Raw genomic sequence first — 24,401 nt, 5'->3', positions numbered from 1 at the left:
ATGTGATAGACAATAAGGAAGTACATAGGAGGAGGACTACTAAGTAGGTCGTCGTTGGAAACAGCAGGGAATAAGGGACGGAAGAGCGAGAGGGTGGACCCGATTGATCGAGGTGACAGCTTTCACATGTCAGAAAGCACCGGGCTAGCTGGGCAACTGGGCTAGTGATGCTCGTAGCTGGAAAGCCCGGACAGCTTCCTCCCCACCGACCAACCAGCATTGGATAGCAAATCAAGACCGGAGTCTAGGAGTCTCCCAACATGAACAGCTACCCATCGTGGGTATCGGCATGTGCAGCGCAGTCACTGCAGTCTGGTGGGTGCATCTCTGATTCTCTGCCCGTACAGGTACTACTAGGCTGGTAGTACCTCATCATAGGCCCCACTCGGACGTTTAAAAGAGTCCAGTCTTGCCCAGACTGCCAGGAGCTGTCTGGCCCGGCTGTGTCTGTCGGACAGGGATGACCCACCACCATTCATCTATGTATGTATCTCGAGTCTGGTGTCCATCCACGACTGTGCCTCTCCAGTACGTCTACACGTATCAATGGTAGAGCCTTAGAAGTAAAACACCTGGACACAAGAATGTAACAGAAAACCAGTTCCGAATTGGCCAATACACTTGGAGGCGCGCTCGGGTCCGACAGATACGTCAGGCTATGCTGCATCCTATTTATTTGTTTTGGTTTCATGTGCTTCCCTCCTCACCAATTGACTGATAGCCGACCGTTTGAGCAAACGAACCGGAGTATTGTACAACCAATCGTACAGAACTACATGTATGATGTAGGCCCATCAATTGGATTTTCAGTGCTCCATGCTCCATTCTCCTACGTATCTAGGCAGGAGCGGCCCACCGAATTAAGGCCTGGACGGTGGACATCGACTGCATTGAGAACCAAGCACACAGACAAAAAAGCAGGCGGTACATTGCCATTACGAAAGCAAGCACATGCAAATCAAGCCTTCATGATGCAAGGCAGAACCAACGCGTGTTTGCGCGAAGGTACGAGAAAACAATAGTGGCGCAACAACCTGGAGGGGATTTCCTCGAGGCCTCATGTAGATCCCATTTCAATCAAACGGAATCACTAGCACAACATGCACTAGCATGTGGGAGACAGAGCAAGCGGACGGGCAGGTAAGAGAGTCGAGTCGAGGAGGCCGTACGTCCACGTTCATTTGATCCATTTCGCCTGTGCAGCTAGCTCCCTAGCTGATAGACTTGCTCGCTCGAATCATGTCGTGGCTCGCTCTTGTACCGTGTATGGCATGGGGAATCTCCAGATGTGGCCCAAAGCATCTGGTTAACCTAGGTAGGCCAAGGTAGGCCAAGGTAGGCCAAGGTAGCAGGCATGAGGCCTCAGTGCTGGTGTTTTCATATGCTGTTTTCGATCCATCGGTCTGGTATGCTTGCCTGCAGGTACATGTACCGCCAGCCGCACATGTATCGAGACTTTGCATTTTATTAGTCGCATGCCTGATGCCTGCCCACTCTGGACCGGAGCTCTCTGCCTGCCCTCGATATCAATCCAACAAAAAGCGCCTCCCCCCTTTGGTGTGGTTGCTTGTCTGGACTGTCAAGAGGAAGCTTCCATCTGCTCGTGAACTTCCAAACCTAACCTTGATTTTTGGTACCCATTCCCATCCTTTCCATCCTTTCCATCTTTCCCATCCGCCCGTTCCCTCCTCCTCCTCTCCTACACATTCCTTTCTCTCGTCACCAACTACCATCCCATCTACCCAATCACCTCCTCAACTCTTGCTCAGTATCTACTCCTCTTCTCTGGCCCGCCTTAGAAGAGTATCAGGTACAGCTCCCCCGACGCTGTCTTAGCATTTCGACCTGTAAGCCGTCCCCTGCAATACATGTTTATGAGTTTACGGTTGCACAATATATGACCACGGACGGGGGCATACCATTGATGTAATGTGCTGACATGCTGCTGCATTCCAGTTCACACCAGTCCGAGTTATCTTGCTGTCACCTCTGAACAATGGCTGCCCAAGTTAATGGCGAGGTGCACCCGTCCTCGGCTACTCTGCAGGTAAGCGCCCGCCCCTACGTGGTTTCCAATGTGCTATAGCCCGTTCAAGCTCGAGCCAGTCATCAGCTTTTTTCAAGACACCAATTGACGAAGTTGCCTTTAGCACATAGCCGGCTACCCACTGGTCAATGATGCCTTGGCTACCATCAAGAAAAACCCTTACGGCCAGAAATCGATAGAGATTGGAGATTCGGCCTACCAGACTTTTGCCAAACCCCTGCTGTCCATTTTCGCCAAGCCCTACGAATATGTTTCGCCCTATGTCAAGAAGGCCGATCATCTCGGCGCCGGAGCTCTGAACAAGATCGACGAACGCCTGCCCGTGCTCAAGAAGCCCACCAACGAGCTCTACGCCGAGGGCAAGCAGGTCGTTTTCTACCCCGTCGTCAAGGGCAAGGAAACCACCGACCATGTCTTCAGCATCTACAACTCGGAGTGTAAGAAAGTCGGAGGCGAAGGTGTCGTGACATACGGCAAGGCCCTTATCTCTACCGGCTTGGTCATCACCAGCGAGACCCTGGACTGGATTGGTGACATTCTCCGAGCCGGCAAGGCCAAGGCGAAAGAGGCCGGCGAGCAAGCAAACCAGGCTGCTCACTAAAAGCGCCATGCGACCGACGACGACGGGCGGTGATTAGCATGTTTAAGTGATTGTGATACCACGGTCGTTCTCTGCTAGGGTGGCAGCCGCCTTCTCCACAAGTTGAAACCAGACGATACGGATCCGTCTAACGACTAGTTGATCTCAGCCGCAAGGCCACTTGCCATCGTCATACGCCTCGACCTCCCATTAATTTTCTCTCTTGTTCATATATTCTCGAATGGTCTTCTTTCTTTCTGGAGCTCACAGGCGCTGGGTGGATGAATTGACGCGATATGCCTGGGTCTTCGATGTGTCGGAGCTCGTGGGCGTAGAGCGGACTCTCGGGCGCATCGAGACGGGTTGCTGAGGCACACTAGCTGGGGACTTGGCGTGCTAGCTGAATGGAAGATGTATTTCTGAGAGATGCTAACATATTTGTCTCTGTCCTCGATCGCCTGTTATGACGTCCCTTGAGTGAGCAGGCGCGATGAAAACCTGCGGTGCTGTATGGCAAGGATTCGTCTATTGAACTAGTCGCCAAAAGTCATGTTTCCCATTACTCACAGCTCTCCATCGTTGTAAGTTCAATCGGTTAGTATGAATGACATTCACTTACAGCAACATGAATAACCACAAATCGAGGGTGTTGAACAGTTTCTGACACCGACAACATATACCTGACCAACCCTGCTGCTATAGATGGTCGTAAGCTGTCCGGTCCCTTGATCTAATAGGTAACACAGAGTCGGCTACTCCATTGTATTGACATGGTGTCGACACCCCCACTGCCAGCAGTTGTGAGCAATGAGCGGATAAGACACGTCGGAGAGGATATCGCGTGGATGGCATGTGTCAAGATACCGTATCAATACGGAGCAATGCAGATGTTGAATGATGCTTTATATGAAAAGAGTTCGTGTCATATCGAGTCTCTCATGCTGAATAGTTGTTCAGTCGTCGTCGAGGTAAGCCAGAAGAAGTCCTTATGCATCTTGTTTCTGGCAGCGCTCAGGCATACACCCACGGATCTCCGAGGGGACGGGACGGCAACATTGGATCAAGATGCCTCACGAGGCCCAGTATTTCAGAGAGGTGCTTTCTCAAAGTAGGTACATGTTTGTACGTACAGTTCGAGATGCTCATTCTAATGTGCCACAACAGCCAGCCCTATGACCAACATACACTGATGTACATACATGCATACTCTTTATTTAGCCTTGCGTGCATTGACATTATGAAGATGTATGTACGGCTAGTTAGGGCTGGTATGCGATTGTTTGGATAGCGCGTGCTGTCCTGAGGGAAGAAGCCTACCTACCGAGGTATGCAGGGCGTATCTATCGTACATCAGTGTAGAACCCCATCAACCATCTAACCTAATGAACTATTAGCTAATAGTGCGCAGATGCAATGAAAAGGTGTGGTAGCGATGGTCTGATCGCCCCCCACCATGGAAAGCTCGGCTAGCGTGTGATTGGCCAATCAGGAGGAGTTGGTCACGCGGGTCGACGTGGCAACGCGAGTACAATAAACACAAGTGCCCAAATTGAGGATTCCCACTTCACCGCCGAAGAAACATGCCCGGTAAACTGCCCACTAAATCCCCATCCCATCCCGAGCTCCCAGCAAGCAGAAACAGACAATCTTCAGCAATCAAGCAACAAAGTACGGACACGAGACATATCTAGAACCACAACTTCACAGCAGGCATCACACAGACCCAAACCCGAACCCACCGGGCTTACAAGACACCCAATTTCCCACCTGATTTCGCCAATGGAGCCGTCGTCAAGCCAGCCAGGCTCGCCTGGCGTGGCGCCTCTGCAACTCATGTCCCCGGATCGTGTCAATCAGCAAACATCCCCCACGCGATCCAGTCACCATCGCGACAGCAGCATCCACGATAAGATCCAGCAGTTCAACAGTATGTCGCAGCAAATGTCCAACGCCTCCTACTCCAAACAGCTCGAGCGCAAGACAGCCGACGCCGCCCTGAAGCGCGCCATGCTGGGCCGCGAGGAGGCCGAGTCCGAGATGCGACGGTATCGGGACGAGGCGCGCGCGCTGCGACGACACATCGAAGAGGGGCGCGAGCGGGAGCGCAGAGTGGGCGAGAGACTAGAGACCGTCATGGTAGGCCGGATCATGATTGTATCCTGACTGTCGGCACTTGAAAAACTGACAAGATTTTTTTTGGTTGATCATTAGGAAAACTACGGTCGCGCAAAGGAGACATATGCGCACACACAGGCCTTGTGGGAAAAGGAGATACGGAAAGCCCGCAAGGAGACTTTCAAGTCCCAATCGAACATCGTCAAATTACAAGAAGAACTGAAATCGGCGAAATTCGCCGCCAAGTCCACCGAGGAGGTTCTGCAGCGCGAACGAGAGCGCAGCCAAGCCCGAGAGCAAGAAGCCTTCGAGGCGAGGTACCAGATTGTGGGGGTCCAGGAGCAGCTCGAGCAAGCTCTCCAGCAGATCAAGGTGGTTGAGCAGGAACGAGATGCGTTCAAGACGCTCGCCAAGAATGAGGAGGTTGCGCGCATCGCGGCCGAGGGGCGTCTGCCACTACCGCCACCAGAAGCCGCCGACGACGAGTTCTCTTCGCCTAAGAAGGCGCGGCCGTCTCCGAGTACGGCGGACCTTGTCTCCTCCGCTACGAGTGAGGCCGAGATTGAAGATCTGACGCGCTTGTGGCAATGGGAGAAACAGAGAGCCGATCGAACACAAGATCATCTGGAGTTCCTGCAAACCGAATGTCAGTTACGGTGTTGTCCTTGTGCCGCAAAGAGCTCCCGCTCAAGTTTCCGTCGGAGCTTGACAAGTTCAGCCCGTAAGCCACGCCCGGAGCCGATGCCTATTGTCGATGCAGCTGATTTGGTGATCCTGGGCCAGAAACCCAAAGGCCAAGAGCGTCTACCGACACCGACACCGACTGAAGACGACACGGTCATTCACGAGGTGCATGACGACGACGAAGTTGAGGATGTTCGTGTATCTCAAGCACGCGAAGAATCCGAGAGACCCACGAAACCGCGAGCGTCGAAAGAACCAAGACGTAGCACAATATTTGTGCCATCCGAGGGAATATTCCGCACGCTCTCACAGCACGAGATCGAAGAGATGGAAGCAGCCAGGGAGAACAGTGCGGAGCCTTCTCCAGCTCCCGCTCCCGCTCCCGCTCCCGCTCCCGCTCCCGCTCCGGAGGAAGCAAACCAAAACCCAGTGTATTATTCCCGAACGCCATCTGTCGAACCCCCGGCATTCGCCTTACTGGCCCAGGAGCGCAAGGAGCGTACATCGCTGCTCTCTCTGCTCAACGCTCCTAGACAGAGCGATCCGCATTCTAGAGCCATGAACATTCCTACAGCGCGTGGCTATACCCCGGACGCTTACGAGGATTCCCAACAGCCAGCATATGGGCAATCAACCGGAACTTCTTCATATAAGGCGTCTTCTTCTTCGGAGCAAGCGCGTCCTTCCGAATACAAGCGTTCGTCAGAGTATAAGCGTTCTTCGGAGCATAAGCGTTCGTCGGAGAATGCGCGTCTCTCGGATACTAAGCGTTCTAGAGAGCACGCGCGTTCTGTGGAACAAGCCCATGCGGAATCGAGGCTGAGGGCGCAGCAAGCATCTACCGCTTTCCACACCACGACGACCACTACATCGGTTCCCATCCGTGAGGGGGACAAGAACCCCCGCGAGTATATGAACAGAGCCATGAACTCACGCGAGCGAGCACCGTCGTTTGATGTTCACAACCCGGCACTGACACCAACCATGACGCGCGAGGAGGCGCTGGCCCAAATCAGGGAACGACGCGGCAGGGCTCGTAGTGCAGCCCAGGGCGCGGTAACGCCACGAAAGCAGATGGTGTCTGGCGAACGTAGGGATGTCAGCGCCCCGGCCGGCAGAGCCGTCAAGGGCAGAAGCTGAGCTCTCCAGTCCTTCTCTAGCTACAATCTGCTACGAGAGACTGGATTCCAAGGGGTCAGCTAATTGGCTTCCATCTGGTTCCAGGTGCTTAGTCTCGACGATGGTAGAGGGTGCTTCCTTGATGGGAAACTGTACGACTGGCTGGAATCGGTCTTTGTTTACGGGGGGTTTTGTCTTTTATTGGGCTGATACGGCGAGTTCGGAAGGCCTGAGCGAATGATGCATTTTCATCGGTGTTCAGGATCTGGACATACCCACGGCTGTAAGGTTATGATTATGACGGAGTTTTTTGTGTTGGATTGGTTAGCTATATCTTTAGTCTGAAGGATGACGCGCTACAAGCAAGCACTTCTCTTGTCCCCTTCTCTTGGGTATTAGAAGTGAGCGAGTACGTATGTATGCAGTAGAGAGAAGAATATACCATTTGTATTTCCAACATGAGAAGACGACATGACCATGAGCCAGTCATCTTGAGTGCCAGATATAGAAACCCACTGCTGGCTGCACCTGAACCCGGTGATACCCACTAAACCAATCAAGTGTAGTGGCGGGTCTGGGGACTGCGGCCAATCAACGGCCAGTCGCAAAAATGAACGCTAAGTGCCTGTCGAGACCAGCCTCTCGCGCGCTCAGCTGCGATGTTTCCAACAAACCACAACCGCAATCTTCAAAGGCCATTCATTCGGGGGCCAAGGGAGAATCGGACAAGACGAGTAACAACAGCCCAACTTCACTGCTATTCCCCGTATTAGCTGCCATGATAACATCTCTATCCATCATGTAAAACAGCCCCGAATTGTCTCCCTCTCGTCTACTCTTCATTTCCCGTCCTTTCTAGCATGTCCCACTCATATCAATCTCTAAGTAAGCGGCCATAAAAGTAACAACAGCGATGAGCAAATCCAACTCGGGCGATACCCCAAAAGGGGGCGCTCAACACACGACATTCCACCTGCCACCGTCCACGCCACAGCTCATCTCCAAGATCCCCAAGATCCTACCTCACGAGCGCGTCTTCCCCATTCAGATAGGGACCGAGCTGTTCAAGCTGTCTGGCGCTTCCATCTCCTCCGACGGTACGTTGTGCATAAGGGTGATTATATCAGCCTCGTGACTTATGTGATGCTAATTTCTTATGCCCAGCCCCTTCTTACTTTTCTCAGTACTTCATCTGCCAGATAAAGCAGGCTGAAGAGAGCGGCGAAAGCCTCAATACTGCCATTCGTACACTGTACATAGACAGAGATCCTCTCACCTTCAAGGACATCGCCCTTCATCTGCAAGGCTATCATGTACAGCCCCGAGATGGACAGCATTTCGTGCGCCTCTTTGCCGATGCGCAATTCTACACCTTACCAAAGTTGATGTCTCAGCTTTACGAAGAATCCATCTTCATATCGATTGGACACCGGGAATTCCAGATCCCACGCGACTTATTCGGGGGCCCAGGAAACACCCCGAATTATTTCTCGTTAGGATTCGCCGTCTTCTTCCGGACACCCGAGGAGATCTTTCCTGGCTTGGACCGCGAAGGGCTTATCAGGCCTCCGTCTATCCTCCCCCCGGCTGTGCCGAATCGCTCTGCCGACATCTTCGCGGAGCTTCTGCACCTGCTTCGAGGCTATCCTATGGAGATCCGCAGCGACGAGCACCGGCAGAGCCTGCTGCGCGACTGCCGCTACTTCAACTTCAAAGGCCTGGAGCAGAAGCTGATCCCGCACAGTATAAGCTATAACCAGGCCCGGCGGCGCAGCGAGATCGTCATCAGGCTGGAAGATGTCCTGAAGTCTGGCATCTCGGTCACCACCGACCCCGTACCTTCGTACGGCGGGGAGCAGCACATCTCTGGCTGGGTCAACTACGCGCGGCCCTTTGTAGACGAGCGCCCCTACGAGATGATTTTGGAGGTGGGCGGCGAGAACAGCAAGGTGAACATCAACATCATGCGCGCCGAGTTCTTTGGTCAGATGAAGATGAGGCTGGCCAAGCTACTCGAGGTTATCGCCGGGAAACTGGGACTTCCCGAGACCCAGCCATTGGGTCTCCTGATGGCTACGGGCGGTGCGGGTAGCCAACCGCCGACGCCGGGCAACACGCCCCTGAGCGAGGACCTGGTCCGCGTGGTCATCGACACGGATGCGCATATCATGCTGGATGGCAAAGTCTATCAGGCACACACGGAGAATGAAGAGACCCCGGCGCCCATCTCGGCCACAACCGCCTTCTCGACCACCTCGTCAGCGGCCAATGGCGGCGGCGGCGGGGAGCAAGAGTCGCCCGTTTCGGCGGTAGGCAGCGGCTTCTTCCCGCCGTCGAGGAAGAGGCGGCGCATCGACCCCAGCACCGGCCATCCCGCCGCGGAGGAGTGGGTCGTGCGGAAGGGACAGTGGCGGCTCCGGATCCAGAGCTCGAGGAGCGGGAAGAGCGCGGCCGAGTGCGTGCTGGTGACAGTCAAGCTGGACGCTTACAGTGCCGAGTACGGGCGGAACGCGTCTAGGGGCTTCCTCTGAACAAAACGAGATGATTGATCGAGGGCTATACTTATATGTAGCCCGTTCATAGCCTCGGGAGGTTTAACCTTTGGTTTGGTTGACCTTACAAATTTCTCAATGTAATTTGTATTTGATATAGGAACTATTTACATGTGTAGAACTTTGAACCGAACGAGCGTGTATTCGTACCGAATGCTTTCAGGGCCGCGTCTACTATCCTGAAGCCATAATGCGAGATACAGATATGATTGTGCCGTACTCCCTATTGTTCGGGCTTTATGTGGCGGTTACCCCTTATGGTATACTGTTTCCGTGTCCTCGGATTGGTCAATAGAGCTTGTCAGGGGTGATAGAACCGACCTGGCCCTTCGTCTAGAACCAACCCTCTCAGTTATATCTACTATTGTATGTGTTTCCTCCAGCCACCGCCATTGGCCCGTAAACGAGGCCCGCGACAAACTTGCATCAACCGTTTGAACCCCCGCGCGGAGGCTTTTTTCTTGTTGCGTACCTGCCGGAACGGGTAGAACCACGTCTGTCTATCTACCTATCTTCGATGTCACTCTTCGTCGCTCACATCATCTTACACCTCCTTGGTACACCCGCCCCAACCACACACAAGACCAACCGACCGACCTATCTGCGTGCATGGGTGAGTAGCGGCAGGAAAAGCAAAAAGAAAAAGAATCGCAATAATAAGCAAGCCCGTCTGCCCGCAAAACGGAATCTAGAAACTCTTACCTTGGCGGAAGACCTCTCCCTTTTCTTCTTCTCGTTGACCTCGGCGATGTACAGAGGTATGCGGCACGTCCCGCCCGAAGCGAGGCAAATGACTGCAGGATTATTCTCACTGTCCAGGACTAGGTAGGGGGCAGGACTTTTTTTTTGCATTTTGCTAACCTCCTCATCATCCAACCTCGCCCGCCTCCGCGTACCACCCTCCTGGGTAGGTAGGTACCCCTCATGGCGTGCCGCATTACGGCACACAGCCGTGCAATGCACGCACTTTTGCTTGGAATACACACGTACCCCCCCTTTTCTCTTTCCTTTTTCTACTTTCTTCTCATTTCTACTGGGCCGTTCGTCTGGTCTCGACTTGATGGTGGCGGTGGTGGTGGTGGCGGCGTGACTCTCTGTCTACATACAAGTTTCATATAGGACAGTTATATATGTAACATACGTTGTATGTAATGCGCATAAAGCCGCGGAATATGGTGGTTGCCGTTGTTGGTTGTGTGTTTGTAAGGGGAGCACAAATGACAGCTGTCATTCTGTCATCTCCTCTTTCCCGTCTTCCTTGGCCAAGCCATGGCCTTTTCTTTCGTTTTGCTGACGGGTTCGTCAGGTCCTCCTGCAATGCCCGCATTAGGTAGGTCGTCGGGGACCTGACTGTTTCCCGGACCAATGGTTGTACATGCAACTATATGTGCATACTTTAGACAAGACATGTCTCGTTGACCATGTAGGTGTGGCCACCGAGCCAGGCCGTTCGTTATAGGGAGAATTTGCGTATACTAATATTATCACCACCACCACCACCACCACCACCACCCACAAGTAGGGCCACACACATACACACACGGGGCTTGCAGCATGGTCGCCACACCATCAAGACCAACACAGGTCAACCGACCCGGCGCATTGGGAAGACGGCCGCCGCCTGTTCTCGGCAGACTTTGCGAAAATGCATCTTACTGGGTAGGTATCTTATCTAGATTGTAGTCGATGTGCATGTAGGTGGTGTGGGATCCGAGAGAGAGAGAGAGAGAGAGAGAGAGCGCATGCGACCTCTTCCGACAGGTCTGGCTCGGTCCGGATATCTGCTGCTGCTTGTGGCCTGCTTCACGGCAACTGCGCTCCACACTAGCGTCTTCCTATATACCTTGTTTCTTGTTTCCTGGGGGGTGGACTGCAAGATCCCGCGAGTTATGTGCGTGGCTAGGTGTTGCAAGCAGCCATTTCTCCGATCTCTGGTTGGTCAGTAAGATTGCCGGTTTCAGAGACGGCAGTATGCAAATTACCTATCCGTTAAAAGAATATTTCCCGAGATTCTTATATATTAAATGCCCCTCTTTATATTTAATGTTTATAGTAAAATATGTTAAATTAAACCTTAACAGCTTTTATGTATAACATAAGACATGTTTATCCCGTCTATTTGTAAACCCCTACTGTTTACACAGGATAGTATTAGCACGAGATTGTTGCCGTCTTGGGGGCTTGCCATGAGTCAATCACTCACATGGGTACCCAGAGAGCATCGTGTGTAACGGGTTCCTTTCGTACTTATATAAAGACCTATATATAGGTGGGGGCGGCGGGATGCGCCCACGGGAGTTCTCCGATGGTCACCACGGTATGGCGCCGGCGGCATCGAAATAATTAGAGGGTTGAACTGCCGACGAATTTCGCTAGAGCTGCTCTGACTCGAATACATACCTACGTAAATATACAATCGCTGGGATCACGCCGGTTGGCGGTGTGCCACTACCTGCCTGCATTGCAGAATACACCGATAAACCTCTTGCTCTACCCATTGCAGGCACTCCTCGTCACGGTTTTGGATGCTACCGATGCTACGACGACTAGTATGCTCTGGCAGTAGCAGTATGCAGCCGGGGCTGCATCGTGATTGGAGGATGTTCCGCACTTTTTGAGACTCTGCTCTCGGGGAAAAGAATTAGAGCACACTCTTCTGCAGCTGCTAGGACTAGTACGGGTTCGACTCGCAGCTAGCATGATTTTGGATTGACAGATCAAGTCTCCCTTTCCTGTTTTGCTTCTGTCTAAGTAGAGTGTCTTCGTACGATTCTTGCATTTGAGTCGCGGCAAGGTGGCTCGGGCCAAGCCAAGCAACAAGCATGTACGCGATCCAAAACCTATTCTGTTCTTGTCCGTTGTTAGCTCGACTACATACACAAATCTGTCTGTTTGTCATGGCTGTAAATTGCAATCTGAGTCAGAGCGCGCCGATAGGAGAGAAGGCCTGTCTCATTGTTTCCCCCCTTCCCATAGGCCATGGTCATGACACATGTAGGAGGGCCGTCGGTAAACAAAGAATGTGCACGTTGCCAGTAGGTTACAATAGTATCAATGACCAAGATTCTAGCCTAGCCGGGTCTTCCTCCCATTTGATGAGACTTGTGTGATGCCCCTGGAGATCTCTGAGCTAAACATGGTGCTAAGACGGCCTGGGTTGGCTGGGCCGTTCCTGACTGCTGGGCTATTGACGCCATCCGAGGATACAGGCAGCACGCGCATTTGGTCATTTCAGCTACTTGTCTAGCCCCAGACGGGCGGCGGGAAAGAAAGGAGGGAGGATTCGGGGGACCAGGCAAATGACGCAGCAGGACGCAACGGATTGACAACATGTCGTCGCACAAGCATTTCCAGGGGGATGGGGCCTTTTCACATTGCAGACAAACGAAACCTGGGAAACTTGGAACCAACAGGAACTGCAGCAGCAGGTATCCGGCTGGGACCAACACCGACGCCAAACACCCAATATGTAGTGTCAAGAAGCATGCATGCGATGATGTAAAAACGTCTGATGTAATAGTTAATTGAACGGCCACCAGAAAAATATCCCATTTTTCTCCCCACACTACTATTGGAACTATTGATAGCCCTTTTTCTTTCTTTGACACCACTCTCGAATTCCGAGGCGCTGGTTTGGCCTGTGGATGCCACACTTGACCAACAATAGACATCGGTGGCATGATTTTGATCTGAACATTGCATTGGGTGTAGTCGCCAAGTTGGTGGCTGACCCGATCGGTCGGTGACGGGTCCTTTTACTGTACCTCCCCTTTCTCCCGTCCAATTGGCACCAAGGGAAAGACAACACCCCCAAGAAGCAGCGTTCGTGACGAAATGTTTTTATTTTAAGCTTTGTCAAACCGTTGTACTGAGACGAGACTATCTGTGTGTCTCGTCGGCGCGGGAAACTTCTTTTGAGACGAGACAGAGGATTACCACCAATCGCTCGGCATGTGGAAAAGCAATCTCTTGTGGAAGCCAACGTCAACTTCAGGCAGGGGGGGTGGGTGTGTCACCCGTACTTTTTATGGTTTTTTTTATTCCCACTGCTTGGTCACAAAGTGCCCCGAGTGCTCTACCCGTCCCGTTGGAGCTTACATGAGACAGGCAGGCAGGCAGGCAGGCAGACGAACATCGTTCTTGGGGTATGTACAATGGGGACTTGCGCCGCAATAAGTTAATGAAAGGAGCAGGTTGGGCGCAGCAGTAGCGAGAGCGAGGTGAGAATGAAATGCTATACCAGCCCAGCTTCTATGTACATGCCGATTTTCATTTGGGGATGCTGGGATTGGAATGATGCGGGTGAGCTTGGGGCGTCCTTGATGTTTCGCTCTGGCGTTATTAGATGACCCTTCTACCTTAACGGTCATTTTACCCATCTACCCGTGCGCGTGTTGACAGGCAAGCATTGATTGGAAGGGCATTGATGAGCCTGGGTGGCCGGGAGCCATGTACATGCCCCCTAGATGCCTCTCCTTATGCTCTATATTCTCGGGAGTTGGCGAGGAATCATTTTGAACCCAGTAGAAGCGACTTGCACATTAATGTTCATCTTATCTTCCTATGTGAATTTCTCAAACGATTTCCTACGGCTTGCGTATCTCGGGGAGCGCAGGAGAGATCGCAGAGATGGCGTGCATAGCATGGAATTACAGATGTATTGGGGTGGGTACTGAGGGCTCCAGGGACACCCCTTGCAACACGCGATGCCAAAGCTACAAGTACCTGTGTACCTACGCTAGGCCAGCCACGAGACTGGAACGACATGCTGGAGTTTTGACTATATCCAGTACCGGTGGAATGGTGATTAACGTGCAATTGTACTCTGAGTAGGTAGGTACTCTCCAAGGGCCAACTCTTCTTTGTCTACTTCAACGGGAAGCACACCTCCGTGCTGACTCTTTCTCACCTATCAAATCGGTTCTGAGCTAAGGTGCGTTAAGTAGTACAGTAGTTTATGCAGGTGCTCCCCCATGGGACTGGAAGAAGCAGGACGAGCCCGAGCTTCTGGCCGAGTAGGCAGACAATTGAGAGGAGTGAGAGGGGCTGGAACGTCACTTGCACTTACTAACCTAGGTACTACAAGTACTTGCCCATTCATTAGCCAGCCCCACGAAGCTACTTCCGGAAGCCTTCCCTCCCAGTTATTTTCGTTTCTTCTGAATGTGGTTGAGTCGTACAATTTGATGTACTTGTGTGTGCGTGTGTATGCGAATTCGCATGTTCGAACATTCAACAGAGGTCACGGGGTCCCTTGATGCCCCTTTTGTAGGATTGACTGGCGTCTGCATTCCATGAAGTACCTGGGTATTGAGAGAACTGCGCGTTCAAAAGAATAGAACACAGGGCGATTGACAAACCGAATCCGACGTACTAAAAAAGCACACCTACACACCTCAATGATCAATGTACCTATGTTCGTTTATTAATTCTGGCCGCCGTACGTACTTAAAAGTGAACTGCAGCAGCTGCAGCAGTCGCAGCAACCCCAACCCTGCTTGCTTTTGCATGTTCGCTTGCGATCCCCCTGTCCTGTCCTGTCCTGTCCTGTCTACCTACACTTCCCCTGCTCAACTTGCCTGCTACCTACTAGACTAGCACTAGCAAATTGCCGGTCCGTGTACACACTTTGGTTTATCCTGGTGGCCGTCCCTCCCTCACTTCTTCTGGACCGGACTGGTGCCTCAGTTCGCCTTACTTGCGATCCCATCCTGTCTCCTCCTAATTTGAGTCTCGCCGCGCAGTGAAGCAAGTCTGCTTCATTAGATTTGGCTGGCGCGAAGGCTTGCATGGAGAAACGGCCACGCGACGACTGACAAGAGAGACAACACCACAACCTCAAGGTTACATACCCACCACGCACACCCTCCCGCGCTGTACAGCCTCTGGGTCGGTCGCTACACACAGACCCCAAATTTCCGCATCGCGATTCGAACGAACAATAGAAGACACCCAGAAGAAAAAACAACCTTTCGCTTTTACCTCTCTCTCTCTCGCATGGCGTTTTGTGCACGTCCTTGCTAAGTCGCACATACTGTTCACGACAAGCAAACAAACAAACAAACAAACAAGCAGCAGCGCCCGCCCTGCGCCAGATGCCAACAACCCAAAATTGAGGCTCTTGGAGAACGGGAATTGCCACTCATTCATTCTGAATACCAACACTTTCCTTCAATGCATCCATTCGGTGGGCTTCTGAACAGCAGACAGCGCTCTGTTGCGCAATAAGAGAAAGAGACTGTGCTCGTGTGTGTGTGTGTGTGTGTGTGTGTGTGTACGAGGGAAAGGTGACGGATATACGACGATATGGAGGTTGTTGGACCCCGGCTGTCGCTATCGCCGATAGTGACGAGAGAGACGAGCGTCAAATCGCAACAACCACCACGCCGGAACCTGTCGACAAGGGCCGAGAGGAACCCCAAGACCGGAATGCTGCGAGATGTCAGGGACAAGCGCTCGCCGTCGCGGCCCATGGACAGAGTGGCGGAGAAGGGAGCGAAAACCGTGGCCCGACTGTCGCCCATTAATAAATCGAAACCCATACTGCCGGCTGCTGAGCGGAGGCCAGGAGGCGACGAGGCGAGACCGATGACGAAGAGGGAAGCCGACCAGGGTAAATGGGATATTGCGCCAGACGGTGGATCGGCTGGTCGCGAGGGGAGACAGTTCACAGTCGCAAACGTGGGAAATAATGGAAAAATCTTCTTGAGGTGAGTACTCGAGTGCGATTCGAGCAACATGCATACATGCCGGTTGGTTTGCATCACCTGTGACCAGAGGTCGCGTCCTTGAAAGCCCCCGTACGTGGGCCTTGGCAGCCAACTATCGCATGTCGATGCACGCCATGGTGGTTTTACTTGGGATCGTCTATTCACCTTGAAACGTGCTTACAAGTATGAATATAGGCCTACTGTCCGGCCAGCAAATCAGCGCTACCCGCAGCCGACATTTGTGTTCCCCCTTTGACGCCCCCTAGCACTGCTGCAGGCTTGGACAATACTCTTACTGTTGCCCCAGAGCTCAGTAGACAGTCAAGCGATCTGAGTGGTCAGCCCACACCTCTATCTGGGCCTCCATCTCCCCGATGACACGGCATCCTATGGGGCTAAGGAATCTGGACAAACAAGCTCGCCATAGACGCGCTGTGTCGGATACGACGATACCGGATGCGAGCTTAGGACGCGATGATGAAGCCGGGGGCTTCAAGGTTGTCATAACGAAACCCCAGGACGAACAAAGGGCCAGGACCATGGAGGATATCGATGAGCCCGCGCCTTCGCCAATGCTGCAGATTTCCATCCCTTCCTGGAAACTGGGGACGCCTCGATTCACCCTTCGAGGCACTCCCTTAATCCGGGGATCCTCCTACGCACCCACGGAGGAAGGTCGGTCTAGCAACCATTCGCACGTAAACAAGTCACATCATGGCGATGTCAACTCTCTGTATCCCGATCCGCTAGGAAGTAGGAGACCGAGCCCGGGCCCGATCAGGATGTCGCACTACAAAATCCCCTCGCCGACTTTACTGACTCCATCCTCGCCACGATTTCCACAGCCTACGCGAGCTACGTATCTCTCTACGCACCTGGTGATAGAGCCGGAGATGTTTGATGGTTTGACTTTTAAGCCAGACTGCGACGATCGAGCTATTGTGCGCTACTCGTCAGCCACGGGTGCTGTGACGGCGGCAACTCCTCCAAGGCTTGTATCTGAGATTACCTCGCCTTGTTTCCTTGACTACGAACTACTGTCCGACTTCTTTCTCACATTCCGTTCCTTTATGGAACCGGCCGATCTTTTGCGTATGCTGATCGCCAGACTGAAATGGGCGCTCGTCCGGGCCGATGAGATAGGAATGGTTGTGAGGGTGAGAACCTTTGTCGCCATCAGACATTGGATTCTGAACTACTTCGTTGACGACTTCGTGGTTGACTATCATCTGCGCATCGTATTTTGCAACTTGCTGAACGACTTCGTGGACGAACTTTCACATGAAGCAGCCAGCCGGAAGGTCCAGCTTAAGATTCTTGCCGAGTTGAAGAAATGCTGGCGGCGAGTCTGCGCGCAATACTGGGACGGGCCAGATTTTGACTCAAACCTCGACGCCGACAGTCCTATCGTCCCCGGTGGTATTGCGGGTCATCGAAATCCAGATTTGGATCCGAGCTTCTGGATGATGGACACGAGCATGCCCCCTCAAATATCGGCCATGGACTTTACACACCCTGAAGCGGGGACTGATACGAATTTCTACAATGAGGCGGTTCACGCTGGTCACATTGATGCTGTCTTGCATGGTGGCATCCATCCCGGGGAACGACCATGTACTCCCCCTGATCAGCGGCCGTCAACGACTTTGGAAAGGCAGGCTACTTCTCCTATGAGCATTGCTAGCCTTGATGCTGTATCCTGTTCGTTCCCTACCAAGGGCTTCAAGATGCCAGACTCGTCCTCAAGCTATGCCCTGGCGGCCCATCCCGTAGAGCCCAGTTCGATATACCACACCCCGGATCCGATTGCAGCGACACCTCGCGCCCTGACTGGGAAGCGTGTGCGACCTCAGCATAAACGCAACAACAGTTTGACCGATTCGTTGCGCGACCATGACGCGACAACTACCGAAAAGGTACTTTACAAGAATGCCGAGTTTTTGCTTACTCTCCCATATGCCGGCAGCCTTGTAAGAGGAAATCTGATGCCCCCAGGGCAAGCTTTTGTCGATATTCACCCGGCCAAGTCTGCTGCGAGTCGAGAGACAACCGTTTTCGATCCGCCGCAACCACAGCAGCCGGCCGGAGATAAGGGGGCAGCTTCAGCAATGTCAGGCGCTGGTATGCGAAAACTTCTGACGAGCGTTAGACGGGCGTTGAGCCACAAGATGCCGGAAACATCTCCAGCCCAGGGTAGCTTTGTCAGCCTCGCAACCATGGGGCCCAGAGGAGTGACCGAAAACCGTATCCCCGGAACGGCTGTAGTCCCACAGTCCCGTTTGACACGCATCGGAGGCTTCCGGCCTGCGGTCAGGATTGACATGCTTGGAGCCGAGATTGCTGAAGACTTCAAGAAAGCCGTGCGCGAGGATAGTGCTGCTGGCGTTTCGAATGAGTTCCTCCCGAATGACTTCCCTACCAAGCTCTCAGCAGATGGAATCGAGTACTCAGCAGCCCATCTGGACTCTTCCTTTGAGCTGCAGCCTGCCTCGAGATCGCGAATACTCAGTGATACTGCCATCACACAAGGGAGCAAATCAATCGTTATTGTTGACGGTACAGTACCTGAAGACTATCATGCCATGACGGGTGCTTTGGGGTTACCGCACAACGAATCTGTCGACGGCTTTTCAGAACACTATTTGCACCCAGGTGCAGATCCTACACCCCCGACTACGCCACCGGACAAGGCTGCAGAAGGTAATCCTCGGAGGTCTTCAACAATTCTAAGCCCTCAGGCTCTGCGGTTTTCATTTTCGGGGGCCCGTTGCCTCCATTTGTGCCGGATCTCGCAACACTGGGAGCTGGGCGGCGAAGCACTGTAGGCACAGATACGGAGTCTCGGGCGCACGAGCGACGGTCCATGGACATGGATGCAGCCACCCAGTCTGCAACTTCGTCTCTACTCCCTCCACTTTCAAGCTTCCGGGGACATAAAAGACAACAGTCCAGTCGCAGTTATCGATCCAGGGGCTCAATTGCACATCGAAGATGGGCTTCGATCAACAGCGTGTTCCCACGGTCAACGGTGAAAAGCTTTGATGCCACCACTGTATACACAGAGGAGTCTGGCCCGCCAGAATCGGTGCCCTCATTACCTCCTCCGCTGCGAGTTCTTCGCAGGCGGCCTGGTGGAGATTTGAGAGGCGTACAGAATGTTGCCGACTTAGATGCGCCCATTCATAGATCTCGTTCGGTGGGCTCTTTGACAACGTATTCCGAGTCCATGAGGAGCTCGTATCTCCGCAGCCCTGTGTCCGAGTCGGGTGATTTCTTCGAAGTTGTCAGCAGCGATTTCTCTCAGCGCCGCGTTGAAGTATTCTCATTGGGCGCCATGGCTGATAAACCACACAAGCGCCAGGTATCTATGTCTAGCACCCACTCGTCTAAGCCTGTAATGCGCCCTTCTTTCGAAGCTGAGGCTAAAAAGCTGGCTGAAATACCGGATGACGACGGAGATTGTGGGGTGGAGTCTGCTCTGGCTAAGCTAGAAGGGAAATATGAGAAGAGACCTTCCAGGCTCATCATCAAGCCTCGGAAGTTTGTTGCCTCCGCTGTCGGGGAGGTCAGCCCTGAGTCACCCGTCAGCAACGAGTCTCAAGTTGACCACTTTACGCCTGAAAAGCGCAGAAACCGACGCCAGCATGTGGATGTCGTGGGCGATGACGTGGTCTCGATGTTGTCCGAGGTCATGGATAAAGGGAATGACGAAGGGCGCACGACACTCGAAGTACCGCGATCCGAAGTCAGGTCCTTCCTCTCTGACGGGTCAAGGGAGTCATACAACTCTGTTCCTTTGCTTCACCGTGGCCTGACAGACGATGGTCACAGCAAAACAACTACTCAGGAATGGGCCAATCACTCAATATTACAAGATTCATCGGATGATCTCACACCTCGAGAGGAGAAGCCGCGGGGAGGCTTCCCTGAGAACTTGTCATACGAAATGGTGGAGAAAACCAAGAGCATGGAGGAGATCAAACAGCAGGATGATGCTACACGAGAACAATCATTCTTGGACGTCGGGGACGATGGAGACTCTGATCTGTCTTCGGAGTTGTCCTTAGAAAACAGCGAAACCGATGAATTCGGAGTGCAGGCCACCCAGCAGAGTGCACATCATGAGGATGTCGATAACACAGATTCTCATTCCGCTACTCATTCATTGGCAACTTCAGAGGGAGGCCAGCGATCTCTTTATGCCAATGACCTACATCACCAGACCTCACCTGAAGCGTCCAATGTGCCGGAGCTTCACGAACACCAGCTCTGGCCATCCAAGCAGATGCCACCGACGCCAGATACCACACCAACTACTGCTAAGCATCAGCCACACCAAGACTCGTTTGATGATGCCTCTGGTGGCAAATATATCCCAATGCGCAACCTTTCCACATTGGAGGACCGAGCGTCGGGCAAGTATGTGGCGCACCTGCCATTTATCCTGGCTTTCAGTTCCGATATTCTTGCCCAGCAATTCACGCTGATCGAGAAGGACGCACTGAACGAAGTTGACTGGAAGGAGCTTGTCGATATGCGCTGGAAGAACACGCATACCGATTCCCGCTCATGGGTTGACTTCCTGCGCAACAGCGATGCCCGTGGCGTCGAGGTAGTCGTCGCTCGTTTCAACATTATGGTCAAGTGGGTTGTGTCCGAGACCGTTCTTACACGAGACCTGGAGGAGCGTGCGCGATGCCTCATCAAGTATATCCACATCGCTGCGCATTGCCGGAAGTATCGAAATTTCGCAACCATGAGTCAGATCGCCGTTGCCCTGACATCTAACGAGGTGGCGAGACTGTCAAAGACCTGGGCTCTGGTACCGGCATCCGATATGAAGACCATGCAGGATCTAGAAAGCCTTATATCCCCGACCAAGAACTTCTACAACCTACGTGCCGAGATGGAAGGCGGAGCTAAGACTGCTGAGACGGGCTGTATCCCGTTCGTGGGTATTTATACGCACGACCTCCTTTTCAACTCGCAGCGTCCTTCAGAAATCGCGAGCTCACCTACCACCGCGCCACTGGTCAACTTTGAGCGCTGTCGTATCGCCGCGTCCGTTGTCAAGACCCTACTTCGCCTCCTGGAGGCCAGCACGCTCTATGAGTTCCAGCCCATAGAAGGCATCACGGAGCGTTGTCTCTGGATGAGCGCGCTCAACGACGACGAGATTCGGAAGCATTCGCAGAGTATCGAACCGTCACTCGCTTAATGAAAAGCGCTACCTATCGGGTAGCCCGTCACGACTTATGGCAAACGAGTCTATCAATGTACTTGACCAAAGTTACGCACTGCCTAGCGAACGGCGTTCGCATTATTTCCTTGAATCGACTGGCAAAGCAATTTACGAATCGACGCCCCGATAGACATACACCTGTCGCCCACGCGCAGCACCATATCAGTTTTTACGACCACTTGTACTTGTACGCGGCTCTGCTTACTCGGCCCATAATCATCCGGATCTTAATCACACGCATATGTACGCGCGCAGACACATGTTCACACATACCGACCTTATACGGCAACTCAATCCCTATTTCCTTCTTTGTCGAAAACAAACGCCACTGGGTGGCCTAACTCATCATGTGTTAATGCACGTCATATTGCATCTTACGACTACGACATCACAACGCGATTACCCCTTTTCCCTTGGATGTCGACATTTTCTTTTGTTTAACATTGTCCTTGTTTTGGTATTTGGCATATTTATTATTTGGGTCGCTATTCGGGAAGTATAGACTTGACCGTTTTCTCTCATACACACATCAGCAACTGTTCTGTTGCTTTTTCGGCGGCTTACGTGCCCGGTTGCTGTTAAACGAGAACTAGCAAAGCGTCGGAGTTTTTTCCTTCTCGATTGGGAGGTGGCACCCCTCTTACAGCATAGCATGCGTCTTGTGTCCTTGCCTGTTCCCGATGTCTGAACTTGACGAGGGAATGATGCGAGAGAAAGTGAGAAAGTGAGAGAGAGAGAGAGGGAGAGAGAGAGGAGAGGAAGCGAGACAGAGACCGGAAGGAGGGGTCTAGGTGTGTAAAGCGGCTGTTGTAGAGGAAGCTTTTCGGTGGTGAAGTTATGGAAGAGAGAGAGGGTTTGTGGGATTGTGTGGATGACCAAGATACCCCCCGCACGCGCTGTTGTTTTGATTGAGTCGAAGAGGACGAGGTTGGAGTAGTATGCATGGTCGTGGAATTGGAATGCTTGTGTGTCCGTTTGGCTCCTAGGCCACGATACCATACCATTTCTGTCTTTGTAGTGTTTGCTGGATGATGATGCATCGCAGGACGAGGGAGCCGTTGGTAGCAGTTGGGGAGAGAGAGCGAGGTAATAGTATTCGGAGGAATGAAATGCGACACAGAGATTCCAGTTACCAAACCCATGTTATCATGACCGTGCCGCTCAATCATAGAAACCGAGACTTGTGCATTGTATGAAAGAGTGAGTGACCTGAACCGTATAAGTGATGAGATGCTGGACGCAATGGGACTGGCCAGTCGTGACGAGAGGGCAGTGACCTCCATCATGGATTCGGAGTATCTATACAAGGAGCAAGGATGGAGATGCGTAGCTAGTCAACTTCTAAGCAACAAGATGTCCGTCTCGACCACGCATCCAAAAGATGCTTTACTTCAGAACAGCCAGTACAGTCAACTTTAGAAGACGTTGCTTCAATGCCTCGAGAGTAATTATGTTCGAGGTTAGGAAGATGCTACATTGTCGAAGAAGACAGGACCTATTACGATGAGGCACCATTCAAGATTTACATTACATGGTCACTACCGACTTACATGCCAACAGCAAAGCTTGAGTTTGGACACGACTTGCCGCATCACATATCACAAAGAACGGTTACTGCAATTGACAGCCTCTTTTCAGAGCTAGGTGGAATAACGATTAAGTCCATTCCGCTGGCCACACAGGGCATTCCCCCTCCCCAGTCCGCAATGAAGAACACTGATCAGAGCAGTGAAAAATAGAAAAAACCATGTTACGACTGGTTGCGGGTATCTTTCCCTCATAAGTCCGGCCAGTTTGCCCTAGACTCCGAGAACATTGCCCTCAAATTGTATCCATGTAAACTTTTGTTCGTTGTGTATGGTGCAGCAACTGCTCATAACAGACGAGGAAGCAGCAAATTCCATTTACCACTCAATCTCCGGCTGGGCAGCGGCGGCAGGCTGCTCTTGGTCGCCTTCAGCAGCACCAGGGCTCTACCACTGGCTCTCCTTGGCATCGGTAGCACCCCACTCACCAGCGGGAGCAGTAGCGTTGCCCCACTCATCAGGAGCAGCACCGCTCCAGTCACCACCCTGAGTACCAGCGAAGCCGGGGGGCAGCAGCCTCCCAGTCACCACCGGAGGTAAGGAGACCAGTAGCGACGGCGGCGGGGCCGACCTCATCAACACCGGCAAGCTTCTCCTCCTCACCCTTCTCCTCGGCCTCAGCCTCGGGGTCACGGTCTGGTGTTTGGGTTAGCAGAAGGTCACAGCGCAAAGTCCAAGGGGTTTGACATACAGAAGTACAGATCGACCATGACGTCCCAGGGGGTCTCGCGGTTGTAGATGGTACCACGGAGGCGGAGGACCTCCCGGGCAAGCATCCACCAAACGGTACCAATGGCGTGGCGACCCTTGTTGTTGGTGGGGATGGCGCAGTCAACGTACTCGGTGGGAGAGTCGGTGTCGCAGAGAGCGATGACGGGGATGTTGACGTAAGAAGCCTCCTTGATGGCCTGGGCATCAGTTCGGGGATCGGTGACAATGATCAGGCGGGGCTCCTTGAAAGAACGGGTGATGTAGTTGGTGAAAGAACCAGGGGTGAAGCGGCCGGCAATGGCGACGGAGCCGGTGTGCGAGGCGAACTTCAGGACGGCACGCTGACCGTAGGGACGGGCAGAGATGACACAGATGTCGGCCGGGTTGTCGACGGCGGCGATGATGCGGGCAGCCAGAACGATCTTCTCCCAGGTCTTGCCAATGTTCAGGACGTTGACACCATCGGCACGGGTCTTCCACAGGTAAGGCTCCATGTGCACCTGTGCGCGCAAAAAACAAATCAGTACGTTGTCTTCATTTCTTTTTTCTTCTCTATGTTCCCCAATCCATTCCTGTCGCGCGCAGCGAGTCGCGAGATTTTCTTCCCGGGTGGGTGTTTCGTACCTGCAAGTTCTTGGAACCAAGGTGGCACTGGGCCGCCAGGAGCATCTCGATGTCCTGGCTGGTGGCATTGAAGAGGGCGGGGAGGTTTGCGGGAGCCATCTTGAACAGTTGTGGTGGTGACGAGGACCTTTCTGTTCCTTTGGGCTGGAGGGAGGGGATGAGGTCAAAGTGGTGGTGGAATGAACAGAGTGCCCGCGATCGAGAAAATGCCTGGCGCTTCTTGCGAAAAAGTTCCAATTGGCAGAAACCCAGCTTCAAAATCCAGGCTCGTTTGGTGGGTGCTGCCCTAATCGTACTAATCCCAATTGGGGTAAAGCGCTTTTCTTATCGTTTATCAAAGATGTGGCTCGAGGAGCTGGAAGCGTGGCTGCAACATCCAGCCGGTTGAGGCTTGGATCTCTGTGGGGCAAAGCGGCCGGCTGCCCGCGGCC

At 52.9% G+C, this 24,401-nt stretch overlaps 5 protein-coding genes across 5 annotated transcripts; 4 read left to right on the top strand and 1 right to left on the bottom strand.

Annotated features, from left to right (window-relative positions):
* Positions 1 to 1,996: 1,996 nt before the first annotated feature.
* On the top strand, positions 1,997 to 2,648 carry PG986_009013 (uncharacterized protein; the record flags this gene model as incomplete). The annotated part of the gene is made up of 2 exons (XM_066845235.1): positions 1,997 to 2,047; positions 2,151 to 2,648. The coding sequence occupies 2 exons, from the start codon at positions 1,997 to 1,999 to the stop codon at positions 2,646 to 2,648; spliced, it is 549 nt and encodes a 182-aa protein (XP_066697633.1).
* Positions 2,649 to 4,406: 1,758 nt separating this feature from the next.
* PG986_009012 (uncharacterized protein) lies at positions 4,407 to 6,566 on the top strand (the record flags this gene model as incomplete). Its single annotated transcript, XM_066845234.1, has 2 exons — positions 4,407 to 4,763; positions 4,839 to 6,566. The coding sequence occupies 2 exons, from the start codon at positions 4,407 to 4,409 to the stop codon at positions 6,564 to 6,566; spliced, it is 2,085 nt and encodes a 694-aa protein (XP_066697632.1).
* An 892-nt stretch (positions 6,567 to 7,458) lies between these two features.
* Positions 7,459 to 9,076, top strand: PG986_009011 (uncharacterized protein; the record flags this gene model as incomplete). The annotated part of the gene is made up of 2 exons (XM_066845233.1): positions 7,459 to 7,642; positions 7,710 to 9,076. 2 exons carry the CDS (start codon positions 7,459 to 7,461, stop codon positions 9,074 to 9,076), a joined length of 1,551 nt encoding a protein of 516 aa, XP_066697631.1.
* Positions 9,077 to 15,403: 6,327 nt separating this feature from the next.
* PG986_009010 (Guanine nucleotide exchange factor LTE1) lies at positions 15,404 to 21,025 on the top strand (the record flags this gene model as incomplete). The annotated part of the gene is made up of 4 exons (XM_066845232.1): positions 15,404 to 15,807; positions 16,020 to 16,144; positions 16,225 to 18,507; positions 18,546 to 21,025. The coding sequence occupies 4 exons, from the start codon at positions 15,404 to 15,406 to the stop codon at positions 21,023 to 21,025; spliced, it is 5,292 nt and encodes a 1,763-aa protein (XP_066697630.1).
* Positions 21,026 to 23,113: 2,088 nt separating this feature from the next.
* PG986_009009 (40S ribosomal protein uS2) lies at positions 23,114 to 24,069 on the bottom strand (the record flags this gene model as incomplete). Its single annotated transcript, XM_066845231.1, has 3 exons — positions 23,114 to 23,271; positions 23,327 to 23,846; positions 23,971 to 24,069. The coding sequence occupies 3 exons, from the start codon at positions 24,067 to 24,069 to the stop codon at positions 23,114 to 23,116; spliced, it is 777 nt and encodes a 258-aa protein (XP_066697629.1).
* Between the last annotated feature and the right edge of the window lie 332 nt (positions 24,070 to 24,401).

The sequence above is a fragment of the Apiospora aurea genome, assembly GCF_038362705.1.
Source record: "Apiospora aurea strain CBS 24483 chromosome Unknown utg000006l_segment0_segment0, whole genome shotgun sequence".
NCBI classification, from domain to species: Eukaryota; Fungi; Ascomycota; class Sordariomycetes; order Amphisphaeriales; family Apiosporaceae; genus Apiospora; species Apiospora aurea.
The sequence above is the reverse complement of the archived record's forward strand: the minus strand, read 5'-3'. Positions and strand labels throughout refer to the sequence as shown.